The sequence below is a fragment of the Simochromis diagramma genome, unplaced genomic scaffold (assembly GCF_900408965.1).
Source record: "Simochromis diagramma unplaced genomic scaffold, fSimDia1.1 OVJJ01000216.1, whole genome shotgun sequence".
Lineage (NCBI taxonomy): Eukaryota > Metazoa > Chordata > Actinopteri > Cichliformes > Cichlidae > Simochromis > Simochromis diagramma.
Genome location: NW_024386883.1, coordinates 10040581 through 10057491, shown reverse-complemented (window position 1 = coordinate 10057491; position 16911 = coordinate 10040581). Strand labels below are relative to the sequence as shown.

At 37.2% G+C, this 16911-nt stretch overlaps 1 protein-coding gene across 5 annotated transcripts in view; it reads left to right on the top strand.

The window, feature by feature from the left end:
- The window catches only part of gabra1 (gamma-aminobutyric acid type A receptor subunit alpha1), a 37069-nt gene extending 20416 nt beyond the window's left edge, over nt 1-16653 (top strand). For all 5 annotated transcript variants that reach the window (XM_040032208.1, XM_040032206.1, XM_040032205.1 and 2 more), the window contains 2 exons: nt 12369-12571; nt 13217-16653. In XM_040032208.1, coding sequence (XP_039888142.1) covers nt 12369-12571; nt 13217-13537 — 524 coding nt within the window. In that variant the 3' untranslated portion in view covers nt 13538-16653. The remainder of the gene's footprint in view (nt 1-12368; nt 12572-13216) is intronic.
- The last annotated feature ends 258 nt before the right edge of the window (nt 16654-16911 follow it).

The following is a 16911-nucleotide window of genomic DNA, read 5'->3' as shown; positions in this document are numbered from 1 at the left end:
ATTTAGGAAAAAAAAAATTTCCATAAAGTACTATTTCACTATTTTAGAAATATATAAATTGAAATAAATGGGGGGAGGGGGAGGGAGTCAGCCTGGCTATGCTCAATGTTTTTGTAAAAAAAAGACATAGCCTCTAAAATTCACAAATTAAAATGTGTGTCTCATTTGTTTGTGCATAAACAGAAATGTAAAAAAAGGCGAGCTGCAAGCTACTTTTTCGGGGGGTGTGGTGTCGGATTGCCGGGAAACCTTATAGTCATGAACAACAACAACTGGCCATCTAGTAACCACAGTTTTCGAGGGAAACATGGGTATTCTTAGACTGGTTGTGAGTTATTGCTGGAAGTTGCTAGCAGTTGCTGTGACATTACTAAAACTTCATGAGGTATACAGTGCTGCACTGAAAAGCCTCTTTGTGAATGCTTTGATAACAGTTTGCATGGCAGATGCTGACACAGCTGCAAAACAGTAGCAAACTACTTGCTAAGCAATAGCGAAACTGTGAAAAATGCTACACAAACCAAAAGTCTTTTGAAATCTGTAGGTTGCAGTGGTAAGACACAACTCTGAAATAATATGTTCCAGTTTTCCAGTGTGTATCACACCTTTTCAAGTGGCAAGTGTTTGCAGACAAATTGGTGTCTTTCATGCAAACTCTAGGTGACCGAATGTGGTTATAATCAAAGCAATCGAAAGGAGTTTTAGTGCATTGGTTTTTCTGACTGACTTCACCCAGTATCAGCCAGTAACCTCCCGCAATCACTCACCAGCTGGCCAGGGAATACACGTTTTCCCCTTGTGACCGGTGGTTGCCAGATGGTTGATAAATAGCCTGTAGGCTTTTTTAACTGAAGGCTAAGATGGCTATGTCAAAAACATATTTTAAAATACGTGAGATATACCAGACATTTTATTGTCTCTGTTCAGTACATCCATACTGTTCTATTCTGTTTTGTTTTTTACTAAGGCAAAAAGAGTGTTAATCGCTTGTGGCAAACTGCAGTAGAATTTTAAGCTCAGTGTGAATTTAGATTTACGTGCTTAGAATGTTTGACTACAGCTACTGCGTGTTTGTGCCTGCTTGTGTACATCAGTGCATGTGAGAATGCGAGTCTACACGTGCACATTGGCCTGAGTGTGTGTGTGTGTTTGTTATGTGAATGTGTGTTTGTGTGTGTCTGATGGTGTGTATGTAGAGTGTATCTGTCTGTCACACTAAGGTCTTACATAATACAGCCCACAAGGAAAGCTCTTGCTAGTCTGCAGCATGCTCTGTAGCAGCAAAGCACGGCAGCAGGCAGAATGTCCTTGAGTTACCTCACCCTCCACACTTTCTTCTTCTTTTTTCTTTATTCTCCTTCACTCCCTCTTTCTCTCTTCATCTTCTTCTCATGAATGTCAGTGTCTCCCCTGGCCCACTACTTAAAGAGCTTTCCCGGAATCATTATACAGACACCAGATTTGCAGCTCTGCAGTCTCCAGCAGGTTTTTCTACTCTCCCTGCAATGTTTTGGAGTCCGTTTGTGTGAGCTGTGAGTTTCTTCGTGTGTGTATATGTATGTGTGTGTTTGTATGTGTGGGTGTGTGTATGTGTATGCCACAGCTTGCTACCTGAGGTGCTTGTCACGTGTTTAGGGGGGGATGAGGATGGCCTAGATTAGATTCAATCAACTATCTAGGGCGTGTGTGTGTCTGTGTGTGTGTATGTGTCCCTCAATACTGGTTGTGCTTCATGGGATTACATGTATGTAGCATGAGCATGACAGAGAGCAACACAGTGTCCCAGCACATTAGGATGACCATTCATATGATTAATATGCATCAGCAGATGAATGAGCCTGTTCTTGAAAGAGGTTAGTAATGCCAGTATCATCATGAATGAAGCATTATAAAGACAATCGATATCTTTCATTTCCATCTTAATCCTTTAACTATCATCAAAGTCAAACATTTATATGATCTTTCAGACCATTGTACACATGGTCTGCGCTATTATAATCGTAGGGTAGAATGAGTGCCACACCACAGTGGCTTTTTTATTGCTTGTGTGCAGTATATATGCTTACTGTATGCAAAAGACAACATCATTAGGAAGGTACTTGGCATCATAGAGGGATAAAACAGGCTTTGTTGTTCCAAAGTGTATAAACACTTTAAATATCACATCTGCTGCCAAAATATATGTCTAACATATTGCAAGTAACCCACATTTCCTTAAATCTTTGTCATTTTCATTCCTTTTTTCTTGTTATTTACTTATTTTATGGGCATTTTAGGTTGTTTTCATTTTCAAAGACTCTCAGTAATGGTGAAAATAAAAATGCTTGATTACTATAATTACATCCATAGCTTTCCACACATACACATGGAAATGCATAATGTACATCTAGTGATATCAACCAATAATTTTATGTGATACGTTATGAGATATCACATGTGTCAGTGCTCTGGATGTTTGCTGCAGACTAGGAAAAAAGTGTTTGGGCACCTCTGTTCCTGTTTGTTGAAGGTCTCCTCCATGTATAAATTCACCTTGATATGATGTGTACAACTTTCACAGATTTGAAAGAAAACCCGTGGCACCTAAACCCAAATCTCTTGTCTTTATATACAGTAATTTTAGCTTCCTTTCAGGAATGTTCCTCATTATTTAGAAGAAACTGAAATTTTATAGTAGGTCTGATATTTTTAATCTATTTCTGTTACTGAAACTTCTATTGCTGGGTTTTGTAGATCTGATGTAATATTTCAAATAAGAAACGAGTTTGATTTCATGGCAAACATGTAGTGATTTACCTTATTAGGACTACTAATAAAAACAATGAAACCATTAAAAAAACTCATCATAGTCAGTGCCTTTTTTTGGGGGGGGGGGGGGCGGGGGATTGGTCGTGTGATCAACCAAAATGATATTCAGAGCCACACTAGCTCACTATATTTTGTATTTTCAATTATACCAACTTCATGGATGGATGGACAAAAAGTATTTTTGCAAAATGTACCACATCCATGTGGGTTAATAGGAATTAAATGAGTTTAATGCCTTCTATTTGTGTCAGACATTATAAATGTGGCTGCACGCTTCTCTGGTAAATAAGGAGATTTATGAGAAGTATTATTTGGAAGATTCCCTGTGAGAGGCAGGAAGAAGCATGACTCAAGTTCACATTAGCTCATTAATGAAATCTTTATCATAAATTAATTTTCAAAAGCAAAATAATATTTTGCAATATAGTAATGATGCAAACGAATGCACCTTTATATACTGTACAGTATATAGCTCCGCAATATTGCGTAAGCACAGTGGCTCTGTCAGTCCGGCTATACCCGAATATGGCTCTGTAAATTTTATCCATGAACAGAGATCTAGGAATAAAAATAATGCTATTAATATTGAACAAATTACTAAACCATGCAAATTCTATTTAGTCATCCTGCCACAGATATTTATTTATACCTTGGTTTTTCCTCATTTTCATCTCAGAAACAGCTACTGTAGTACTGTGTTTTGTTATTGTTACAGATGTGATCAGGTTGATGCTGCCACACAGTTGTGCACAGCTGACAAAGAAACAGTATTAACAAAAACAAATTGAACATTGAAAACCCTGTTTAAATTACATTATGTGACTATGAAGCACAGCTTCTGCACTAAATCTTTTTTCCTAAAGCCTGCCCTGTAGATGAATAGGCAATTTAAAAACACAGCAGTGGGTAGAGTTATCTTATTTATCACTGTACCGATTAAGAGGCTGATTAGTTTATAGCTAGTTCAGTGTAGTGGAAAACTGTTGGCAATTTATTTATTTAGTCCAAATGAAAACCAAAAGGAAACAGCCACTGATGGCTCTGATTTGAGCTCTCTCTTACATCCCACCTCCCTCTCCTGCTCCGTTTTTCTGTTTCTAAGCTGTCAGGGACAGCAGGGCTCAGAAGATAAGCTCCCTTTCTTCCATCTCTGTTTTAAGAGCGATTGGCTGGGTATTTATGGGTTTTCCCATGATGATGTTTGAGGTATCTGTTCATCAGGGAATAACACCTTGTATGTGAGTGGGTGGTGTATACTGGAGTTCGCACATGTGCGCTCATGCATTTGTGTGAAAATGTGTTTGTTTGCGATATGTGAAGAAATTGGGTACTCATCAATTTCTAATTAGTAGCTAACAACAGTGTAAGCACTATGTGTCTCCGAAGCTGCCTGTCTGTGTGTTACAAATCTCACATCTATAGTGTTGGCAGAGTTATTTAACTCACCTGCCCATCAACGTGTCCGTTTATTTCTTCATTATATGTCAGTCAGAGGTGATGTAATAATGCTGGAGGTATTGTGTGCAAGTGTGGCTTCCCAAGGGTTTCAGTTATTGATAAGGCATGAATAAATAAATAGCTGCTGCACAGCGGGGGTGTTGATAGACATCCAGCAAAGACAGCTTTGCACTGGGGAATGTTTGAGGAAATTATTTTTTAAAAAAGTTCTTTGACAACTCCACACACAGCAAACATATGAATTTACTCTTTAATACACAAGCATGCAGTCAAACTGGTCATCTTTGTCCTCCCACAAGCATAAGAAAACTGTTAAAATTAAAAACCACTTGTTATATTTCCTAATATAATATAGTGATTTAAGTTGTGATTTCACAATGACAATTTAACAGGAAAAATTTAAACCAATGCATTTCATATGTTTCATTTTCAAATTCTTTACTCACATAATTCATCTGTTTACTACTTTCAGCTATTTGTTATTATGCCTTTTAGGGTTTGTAATGAGATGGCTGGTAGTAAATGTAGTAATAGGCCTCGTCTAACCTCAGTCGGCTTTTTATCTCTAATGTCACAGACCTGTGGTTGCATGCAAAATATCTGTACAATTAAATGATGGCATCCTGCCACACTATTGAGATTCCAGAAACATTTTAGAAAGGTCATTATTAGGATGAAACATGTTATAACAGCCTTTTAAGACTTCAGCATAAACAAAGTTCGATGAACTTTACAAGTGAAACGAGAATTGAGTGTTGATGTTGTTTATGCATAAGTAAGCTGGTCATATTTTCAATCACCCAGTTAGACACAAGGTTTAAGTTGCACATAAAGTTTGCATATTCTTAAAGTAAACACACAACTCAGTTCATAAAGTACTTTTGACCTCTTGCAGCGTTTTGAATGTCATGTGTGACAGGTTGCCTGTAGAAAACATTCTAACTGGAACCAGGGACATTTTGCTGAAGGCTCACTCCTGAACAAAGATTTGTGGCTTGGCTTCAATGTGGTGGCTAAACAGTATATTTTTCTTACTCACGTAAGATTTGCCAGATTATTTGAAGTCTGTCATTTAAGGGTTGTCAGTGAAGGGCTAAATATAGAACAGAACAATCAACTTTGAACCTTACTGAAAAATGTTTTGACCTTGAGTTCAAGTTAATTTATTTTGCCGACAACAATTTCTATTAGGCTGATTACTCTAATAAGCCTTAAATCAATTTTCTGTTATTTTTCTACCCTGTGTTTAACCAAGTTAACATTTTTGGCTCGCATTTCCCAAAGAAATAAAAATATACTTTTGAAGTTAGTAACCATTAACCTCTATACATATGTTAATATTTAAAAAAAATAAGACAGAAAACCTTGTTAGAGGATTTGTATCATATAAAAAAAGCTTGTGCTTGTTCACACTGAGTTAAATTGAGTGGAAGAAACTCTCAAGAACTGAGTTACACCACTATTAATCCAGTTAGAACTTTCCAGATCAGTGACTTTGTTCATTAACAGCCTTCAAAGCCTCAAGTCTATTAGTTACAACATGTCAAAGAGAGTCATTTAAAACTAGCTCTGGAGACATGTTCTAATGAATCAAAATGCTAGGGCTCTAAATGATTCCAAGTTGGCCTGTTGCTTAACAGGCACAAAGGGAAATTGTTCTTACTAGAGTTTAAGAAACACACCTTGTCGGCCATGTTAGTCAAGTCCCTGACATGCACACACCGACACAAAAAACAACCAAACAAAAAAACACACAAATGCACACACACACACACCTTTAGACTTGTGTGCAGTTGATTAAAAGCAGTTGATTTATGCAGTAGTTTGTGTGCAATCAAACAGAACATCACTTAATGTTCAAATCAATGGAATATTTCATGTTTTAAAAGCAAAATGTTTTTATTTTCCTTTCTCCACTTTTCTCTTGTGTTAATAAGACATTGGAGGAGTTAGAAGACTTGTTTCCATGACAACGGTGCTTACCAAACATAGTATATATGATACCAGCATCAGGGTGCTTTTGTGAAGGCTTGTGTAATACCCAGTGGTGCTGTCTTCATCCTCCCCCACAAAATTAACTGATTTACAGGCAAACAAAGTATCTGACAAATTGACACTACTTTGTTGTCACCCATTTCTTCCACCTACCAATCTCTTCCCATATATATATATATATATATATATATTCATTTATTTTTTATTTTTGCTGCTGTATTCAGTATATTTCTAAATAAATATTCTTCATATGCAGGATGTAGTTTGTGAACTCTTGAAAAATCTGAATATTTTAACTTAAATATGACCTAAAACATTGTACCACACAGGTCCTTAAAGTATATTAAAAAAAATCAATTGAACAAATTAGACAAAAATATTACACACTGGGCCAGATTTTCTAACAATTTTCACCTCCTTCTGGTTGGGGATTAGAGTATTTGAATGAATCACATGATTAACCAAAGCTTGCAGTATGCAGTTTACCACACTATACTGAAAAATAGAATGTCTTGTTTTGCAACAGACATAGTCATGATAGTTGCCTCTGGAAGTGCTCATATATTTCAAATGAGAGGGGGGTAGAGGTTGTCAGAACGAGTTTGTTATTGGCGCGGGTGGATGGCTCAAAGCTGTGCACGTGGTGCTAAAGCTTTGGTTCTGTAGCTCTTCACTGAGTCCTCAAACCCCAAATCTTTAGAGCCTAGCCCTACAAATTTGTCTTCCTCAGTAATATTTTGTATATTTTCATGAGAAAGAGCAGAACTTAACTGGACTGAAGGAAAATCTCAGTATAGCACACATACAAGGATTTGTCTTCATTTCCAGGTAGCCAATTTACTTTTTATAGTAAGATGATGGTTTTAGGCTTTTAGTAAGATTTATACACAGAAATTGCTATATAATGAAAACATCTGCAATTTCAGATTTGTTACATATCACAATTGCATATGCAGCTATTAGCAGAACTTAGATCAGAAGTGTGTTAGATTAATATCTGGAAGTTACAAAATGTAATACAGTCTCTAAAAAAATCTTCTCACAGAAGAAAATAATGCAATAAACAAGAGTGATGCATGCATTTATGCTCGTGGTACAGAAACAACAATTTCGTTAACACCCATGTGAGTCGGAAATGGGCAGTAAATAATGTTTGTCATTATAACATCATTGTAACACAACACAATAATTAAATAACACAATATAATAGTATTAATGTAATAATAATGTAATAATAACCCTCCTCTGGATAGGTTCTGTGCGTAACCTTAGTTGAAAGCTTTATCCAAAGAATGCCTGTCTCAGTCTACATGCCTTCACATAGTTCCCTTCTGACAGAAGAAGAGTAACCCTTTAAATCATATAAAGCCTCCTTCGGCTACAGTACATCTCATTGTTCTGGATTGTCTCGCTATTGACCAAGAGAAACACTTGCATAAAAACCTGTGCTTACACAGTATTATTTTGGTTAGTTGGTTAGCTAATTTGCATTGTTTTTGATAGGATGAAATCATTTGGCTGTCGTAGTTTATGAATTAGTGTATATTAATCAGATTGCTCGAAGAGCTTTCCGCTCCCATTGGTAACTGTGGCAGCTAATTTGTCACACTTAGTAAATTTGGCCTTTGTTCTTTAGTTAGTTAAGAAAAATGATCCAATATTTTATATCTATGAAAAGGCAAAAAAAAAAAATCTAGGATTAATTGTATAATTGAAGGGGAAATTAGATACAGGTGCTTTCCATTAATGGATGTGAGTGTGTACTTTGTTTGCTTTTTGTTTTTATCAGGAACTACCAAAGTCTGCTTCTCAGAACACATTTGAGGAAGTAAATCACTCCATTAACAAATTAGATTTTTGAGGAAAAGGTTGTTCTTGCTCATCAGACTGGAAAGGGGTATTAAACCATGTTAAAGGGTTTGGAATGCTAAATGAGTCAGACTGTGTATAAATCGAGGACATTTAAGAGCATTGTTTTCTATCTCAGGAAAGGTCAACTAACAAAGTTTCCTACAAAAGCAAAGTAGACAAAAGTTTGGGATGGCACAAAGGAACCCAGGGTAGCTTCTAAGCAACTAAAGGTTTCTTTCACAGTGACTAATGTTTATCACCCCACCATCAAAAGAGCACAATGACAAAGCCACAGTCCTCCAAAAATGAAAAGTGCTGCCCATCTGCAGTTTCCTAAAGAAAGTAAAACCGATTGATGAGACCAAAATAAAACTTGCTGGTTTAAATGAAAAGGGTTTTGTTTAGCCACAAAGATTTATCACTATTCATGGACTAAAGCATGTTGAATTTTACCAGCGAATTCTAAAAGAAAATAGACCACATCTGCAAAAAGCATTAACAGAGAGAAGCAAGACAACAGCCCTCAGCACACATGTTGTTCTAAAGTAAAGACAATCCCCTTTGAGCAAGCACTTGTTGACAGGAGGAAGGATGAACCCCTTTCTAACATGAAGAAACCTCCCGCAGAACGAAGCTCGGGGAGGGGCAGCCATCTGCTGCGACCAGTTGGAGGGTAAAGGCAAAGTGAAAAGAAAAAACGAGAGCATAGAGAGACAAGGACAAAACAAACTATGGGAGAGTGAAGGCAAACGTTAATGTAATGCAGTTGTGGCACACATGGTGAGTGAGGTCAGTGGAGAAGAAATTCTGAGCAGCCAGAGCCAATGGAAAATTTGGTGTCTTCATAGCACCATTTGCCGTGTATTCCCTTAACCATCATTCAGCACCACTGCATAGCCTGCTTAGCATCTGGTACAGTGCAGAACATGGTCACACATAGATTCCTAAATATCTACATTAATACTCTTAACAAGGCATAAAATGTGCTTTTCTAGCCCTCGTTTTCATAGCATGTATCTAACTGTAGCAGCATTTAGTCTTCATGTAGCCACTCTTCATCTGTGAGCATCACTTGTGTGGGTGGCTGTGTTTTATCCTTATACCAAACAGGAATTGAATATAGCCGTTTTCATCTGAAGCTGTCATTTGTTTTTGTTTTTGTTTGTTTTTGTTTGTTTGTTCAGCTTGTGCTTATGCCAAGTGCAATTATGCCATCCACGAGAAGCAGTACATTTCAACAATAAATGACTTCACAATAAATAACTTTGACCTACTTAGTTGTTATTCCCCTTAGAGACATAATAAGCACAAAAAATGTATGACCATGCACGTTGTGTTCCTAGTATGCAGATGCAGCAAACCCATTTAAGGTGCATTGTTTGCTCATGGCTGAGGACCAGTCGTTTATTTGGCTATGAGTAATGATAACATAATAATCATTCTTTATGGTCCATGTCACAGCACCCAGTCAGCAATGGTAAAGGCTTGTGAAAAGAGAGTGGGAGGACAGGGAGTCTGTGAATCATCACTTAACACTTCACCACAAATGAGGAGGAAGCAAAAAAAAAAAAGAATTCAGAATTATAAAGGGAAACCGTAACTTTTAATCTCAGTACAGCTGCTTTTGCTTCTTGGAGATGGTGGACACATGAATAAGAGCAGTGTGCAGTATATAATTGGATTACGGTAAATGATAGTTTTAGTCAGCTTTTTAAGCTTGTTTTAGAAAGATGTTTAACTCAGTATTAATCATTTGAAACTAGCTGGACATCTTTTTTTAGGTTAGCTGATTGAGATTGTTTTTGTTTTAATATAGATTCTCTATTTGCATACAGTATGTGACTGTGATATAATGTGAAGTGTAGTAGTGTTTTATTTTTTGATGGTAGCTAGTCTTTACTCTTTAACCGATTTGTAAAAGATCTTGTTGAGGAGTGTGTGTGTCTGTTCCTGTCTAGCTATCTTTGTGAGGACCGAAATCTGCATTCTACTATACTTGTGAGAACCAACAGTCACTTGTGAGGACACACTCACCAGTCCTCACAAGTTTGATGGCCTTTTTGAGGCTCAAAATGTGGTTTTAGTGTCAGGGTTACGATTAGGTTATGGTTAGGTTTAGGGTAAGGGTCAGGGTTAGGCATTCATTTTTAATGGTTATGGTTAGGGTATGGGGCTAGGGCAGGGGTCAGCAACCTTTAACACCCAAAGAGCCATTTGGACCCGGTTTCCACGCAAAAGAAAACACTGGGAGCCGCAAATACTTTTTGACATCTAAAATAAAGATAACACTGTATATATTGTTTTTTACTTTTATGCTCTGTGTGAACTACTAAGGTGTGTTGCTTATGAAATCCATGAAGTGCTACAGAGAAAATTACATTTTATTTATGTAATTAACACATTTGAACTCTTAAAGAAATATAACAAAAGGAAAGACACCAACATGAACTAAAATGATCCATGTAGCAAGCAAAAACTGTTGTGAGCCGCCACCCTTATATCGCCTTTGGGCTTTTGGAGCCTTGGCCTGGCTTTTAAAAATATAATTGGAAAAAAAGCACTATGCTGCTAAAAGATGAAAAACAGATATTTGCAAAATTCTGCCTAAATATGTATTTTACCTGGTTAATGTGTGTGGCGGGGCGTGGTCTGCTGCGCCGCTGCAGGGGAGGAGGACGCACCTGAGCGGCACCCGCTATCACGCCTCAACGTCTGTGCTATCTATGCTGTTGTGTTGGTATGTGTCGGGCTGTGAGCTGAAAAGCTACAGCCGGCTGTATGCGTACAGCAACCGTGTGGGAAAAGCGTGTTCATGCAAAGATTGTCGGGTCTGCCGTGATATGTTTACAATTGGACTTCTGCTCCTGAACCTCTGCGCACAGCGTCTGCAAATCGGGGCTGTACGAAGTCACTTTCATCTTTACGCAGGACTGTAAACTGTCATCTGTGAGGCGTGAGTGGTGTTTGTTTTTAACATAGTTCACGGAGGAGAATAGCTGCTGATATAATGTGGATCCGAAGATCCATAATTGGCCTACCTGGGGTTGAAAGTCTCGATAAATGCACGGCGTTTCGGCGGGTACACCAGCTTCAGCGAGTGTGACGCTTATTGTGAGCGATGAAAAAGTAATAGAATATAATTTTATTTTTATATTTCAATATCACAATAATCTTCCAATTTAGAACTACTAGTTAAAAAAAGAACTAACATAAATAAAATACACTTCAGCTAAATACTTTTCCCAAACCACGCGGAGCCGCACTTTAAGGACTAAAGAGCCGCATGCGGCTCCGGAGCCGCAGGTTGCCGACCCCTGGGCTAGGGAAACCATTATGTCAATGAAGGTCTTCACTAGGATAGCTGAACGGGCTTGTGTGTGTGTGTGTGTGTGTGTGTGAGATAAAAAGTGCTTAAACTGCACAGAATAAAATGCTTTATGAAACTGTGTGTGAATGGGTAAACATGACTTGTTTACCCATTCACACATGAAAATACAGGCCATTTGTACTGTAGAAACACGTTAAGTGCTTAATATGATTGGAAAACGTTATATAGATGCCTGTCTACTCTATATTGATGAAAACTGTTTGCATGACTGATATTACTGATGATTACTTATCCCTGTATGGCATAACAATTTACAGAAAGTTGATTTTTTTTTAAGCTTACAAAGGATTAGTATATGCACATATATTTACAGAAAGATCTCTCTGTATCGGAGAGGGTCTTCTTTCACACTCCAGCTGTTCTGCATGATATTCCAGACCAAATTGGTGGATTATTTGCTGCTTGGGTTAATGTTATTTAGTTTGTTAACATCTGCAGTAACTGCTTGTGTGATATGCCTCTCACTGCTTGAAATGCCGTGCTCCAGTTCCTCTTCTTCTCCATCTATTCTCTTCGCAGCTTTCATTTGTTCGGGGTGTAGACTAGCAATTTGATTTTCAGTAGCTGAAACACTGGGACACTTTTTAGTGTGGGGCATTTTAAATTAACACATGTATTTAAGCAGCTTGAAAAGCTATTGTAGCAGCTTGAAAAAAACATGTTCATGTTACTTCTGCTACTCTTTATTATAATTAAAATGTTTATTTTTTCTTATTTGAATAAAGTTATAACATCAAAATGCTTCATGAACAAAGCATCTCATTATACAATGTTGATAAAATGTGCACACTTTTTGTTTTCATCTATTTATGATAATGATCAACAACATGAGATTTGATGTCTATGTTCTCTGTGTGTCTGTCTGCAGGAGTGACAACTGTCCTGACCATGACCACACTGAGTATCAGTGCCAGGAACTCTCTCCCTAAAGTGGCCTATGCCACAGCTATGGATTGGTTCATTGCTGTCTGCTATGCCTTTGTCTTCTCAGCCCTCATTGAGTTTGCAACAGTCAACTACTTCACCAAGAGGGGTTACGCTTGGGATGGAAAAAGTGTGGTGCCAGAGAAGGTATTTGACACCTTTTTAAAAAATGGTCTTACTTATTTAAAGTGTGCTTTTATTATAATAAAAAATTTTTTTTAAAAGCATTACCACTGGTATCAGTACATAGGAAAACCTTACCATGTTACCGTCCTCTAATGTTTTTTAAAAACCCAAACAAGCAAAATATGAACATTAAAGTGTTTATTTTATTTTATTTTTTTGCACCAGCACATCACTTAACTGCTGATGGAACTGCATCAAGCAGGGAACATTTAATTATTGTCATCTAATAGAAAATGCAATTTGAGTAACATGACATGAGCATTAATAGTTTAGTGTTCAGCTTGTGCTTTTCTGCTCTACTTGTCTCTGTGCTGCAGTTAGCAACAACATACTCTGCAGTCTCCGGGTATTTTTAAAAAGGCCCAATGCTGATTATAAAGATGTTATATTTCTGACATTAAAGCTTTCATTTGGATATATGCCAATGAGAGCAATTAATATTTCCCAATTAAATACCTATTTAAACCCAGTTTGAATCACCAGGGTTTTGCATGCAACAGTGAATAGTGGTAGTTTGGGAAAGGATACAATAGCAGTGTGCGCAGTATTGCATCTCACAAAACATGAACTCTTTATCCTTTTGCCTTTCTCCGACAAACAAATCAGCAAAAGAAAAAGAAGGAATCTCTCCTTAAGAAGAACAACACTACGGCCTACCCAGCTGCCACTGCTACAGCCTTCGCCCCCAATATTGCCAGGGACCCTGGATTGGCTACTATCGCTAAAAGCGCCCCACCACCCCCAACTGAGCCTAAGGAGGAGCCAAAGCCCAAGCCTCCAGAGGCCAAGAAGACCTTTAACAGTGTGAGCAAGATAGACAGGATTGCCAGAATAGCCTTCCCTCTGCTCTTTGGAACCTTTAACTTGGTCTACTGGGCGACCTACTTGAATAAGAAGCCCAAATTGCAGGGGGCCAATCCACACTAATCAAGTTTTTCATTCCTTTTAAACTATACCTGTAATTATTTCATTTTCTTATTCCTATAAACAGTGTTTATTTTCAGACAACATGGTGTCCATGCTGGTTTCCAATTCCCAGTTGTTGCATTGCTTCTATGTTGAACAAAATTTTGAAGATTTTGAAAAAACAAAATATAGGAAAAAAAAAAAACGAAAACAATACAAACTTTTGAAAGAGTGTTGTTCAGGTCTGGGATGATGCTACTAGGAAAATGCTACTTTAAATATATAGCCAAGAGAATGCTATTCTACAACTGCACATAGCCCAAACTTGTTGAGAGGCATGTTTTTGTTGATTTATTTGTTACCTTTTATTTGATTCTACTTCATTTAAACATGGAATCACAGATACAGTGGGCATTTGTGTATATGCATGGACAGGACATCTTATAATTTGTATTTATTTATTCAAAATACAACTCATCATTGACTGTTGGCTTGGTTTATTTCACATCAGCAGCAAAATGCTACAGTCAGTCTCTTTCCAAATATCTTCCATTGTTTGTAGATGTTTTATGAGCCTAATTATACCATTCTCCATAATATGTTAGGATTTCTGCAATAGCAATAAAACATGTCTCAGTGGACACACCATTTATTTAGAGATCAAAAGATACAAAGATTCAATCATGGTTGTGATCAACATTGAAAAAAATATAGTAAGTTATTTTCACAGCATTGTAAATATCAGGTGTTACAGATGTCAGTATTATGTTTAGGCTTTGCAAAGTGTAACTAAAGGGTAATTGTACACATGGAGAGAAAAGAATTTTTTGGATTAATTTGTTTTTGTTTCCTCTTTATGATACTTTCTACAAAAAAAAGAGTATATACTGGTCTAATTCATGCTTAAGTGACTGTTTTTCACCAAGTTAATGTTCCATTCAAAGCTGCTTTTACATTGGATTAAAATATTAAACTGTGTGCTTGTGTACACATTGACAGCAACAACATCAACAACAAAATCAGTGGTAAACTGACATTGGCTAGTTACGAATAAGAATGTAAAAAAAAAAAATATCACAAATCATGGAGTGCATTAGATTTAGAAATAAAACACTCATTACCTATGTAATTTTGTTTTTGTTTTTTGGGGCTTTTGACTACTTATGGTGGGGCCTCCTTTGTCAGAAACACCATTGGTAGGAAAGTTCTGTTAGCATCAATTGAAAAAAAGGGGCAGGGGCACATTGAGAGGGAGAAGTGCCTTTTCCATTTTCAGAGTTGAAGCTGTGAAGGCTGTTACTTTGGCGATTGACGGCACATCTGTATTTTCCATCCCACTGTGTCCCCTGACCATTTTTACCATATTCAACCCCATCCCCATTCAGTTAAATATTGAGACATAACACTCAGAAAGTACCAGCTACACTGCCTTCAGTATCACATGCCCGTTAGGACTCATTTGTTGCTGCTTGTTGGTGTGCAACAGCGAGAGACAGGGACAGAGACAGAAAGGGACAAAAGAGAAAGGAGACATTTAGGTGAAGTGGCATTGTAAGCTTACTTTAGCCAGCGCTGTGTTTCACACAGAGGAATTGTCTTGTAGTTCTACGATAGTGACAAAGATGAATCTATTTTTGTAGCATGATGTCAATCCCTCTTCCGAGAAAAACCAACAGAAATTAACGCCAGTGTGAAAAGAATGCTTTTGTTTTTGTATTGAAAATTGCTTGCTACCTTCATTTCTTTAAAAAACACACACTCTTTAGGGAAATGCTCCTTCTCTGACGTGGCATGTTAAGGTTTCTGAACAGTCCAATTTAAATTATGTTAATGTAGCAATATTAATTAGCAAGGGCTTTTCTTAGGACCTGAACCTGACACTCAGTCTGGAGTTGATATCCATTGTAGCTTTACACTGACCCCTCTCTACTTGTAGTTTCATCTGTATGCTGTACTTGGAAATTTATTCTATTTAGATTTTGTTAAAGAAAACAGGCATCGCATTGTGTGTCCATGCTGGGTTCTAAAGCCTTTGGCTCGCACTCAAACTGTGTTTGATGAAGAATCAAGAGTGCTGGTGCATTGCGTCATATTACTGATTCAATGTCTTTTGCTGAATATATTTTACAGGGCACTAAACAGGCCAAAGGGCAAATTAGAACTGTGCAGAATTCTCTGTGTGCTTGTGCACTAAGGTGAAAAGATCATGCCACTACCAGAGGGAATCAAAAAGAGATTGGTTGCTGTTGCTATTGTTATTATTTGCATTATCATCATTACCAATATGGAATCTATCCCCTTATAGCAGACATCTTTACAAGCATATGCAAGCAGTCTACTGTTCACAGCCACTTAACCTACAAGCAGAGGGTCATGGAACTGCAAAGTTCAGGGTGAAGAGTTGTATAAAGATATTTGAATTCTAAACTATTGTATGTATGTTTAATATCATAAAGAAAATCTATATATATATATACATATGTAAAATACTTAATGCATATAGTATTTGATTCTATCAATGAAGATATTAGCTAAGATGATGATGAATATTGTTTGTATTATCAACCTATTGTTATGCATTTTGCACATTTAGAACAATAACATTACATTTATGTAGTCAGCTTCGTGCTATGCAAGGACAGCTTTCAACCACATCACTGACCTTCTTTCCCTGACCATTGTGCTTCAGATTTACAAGCTATTACTACAAAAAAAGGAAAAAAGCTTAGCTTTTATATCAGCTGTGCACCCATTAGCATTTTTTCTTCTTTTTTTTCTCTAACCATGGCTATACAGGGTGACATCAAAGAAAACAGTGGATTATCTCTTTTGTTTGCGCTTTGGATTTGTCAGTGGTTGAAGGGAAAATGGCTTTCATTGTTGATTGCACTTTTTCTCCAGAGACATGCAATAAAGTGATTGAACTGGAAAACCAGGAGCAAAACCGTAACCTTGTTAATAACATTTCTGTTAAGTTCTTGAGCTTATTTGTCATTCTAAAAATGGAGGCGGGTGAAAATGTTACTTTACTAAATAGATCATTTTGTTTATCTTTTGCTTTCCAAAGCTCAGTGATATTACAGGAAGCAACAGTGAGTTTTGTTTCAAGTTTGTAAAGCCCCGAGTTCTACTCCAAGCAGAATGAAACAAAGGATCATTTCCAAATATTTTTGAGCGTGGTCTGTCTAGGTAATGCTCCAGAGAGAATGTGATATATGAGGCACAGTGCAATCATGAGCTTCCAACCTTTACCCTTACACTCATAGGCAGAGCATACATGTAAATATCACATCGGTAGGCACATCAGTCATTGATTTCATTGTTCGATGCAGTTCTCAGCAGCACTTGCTGTTCAACATTGAGTCTTTGGTTATTCCTAGATACCTACTGGAGTT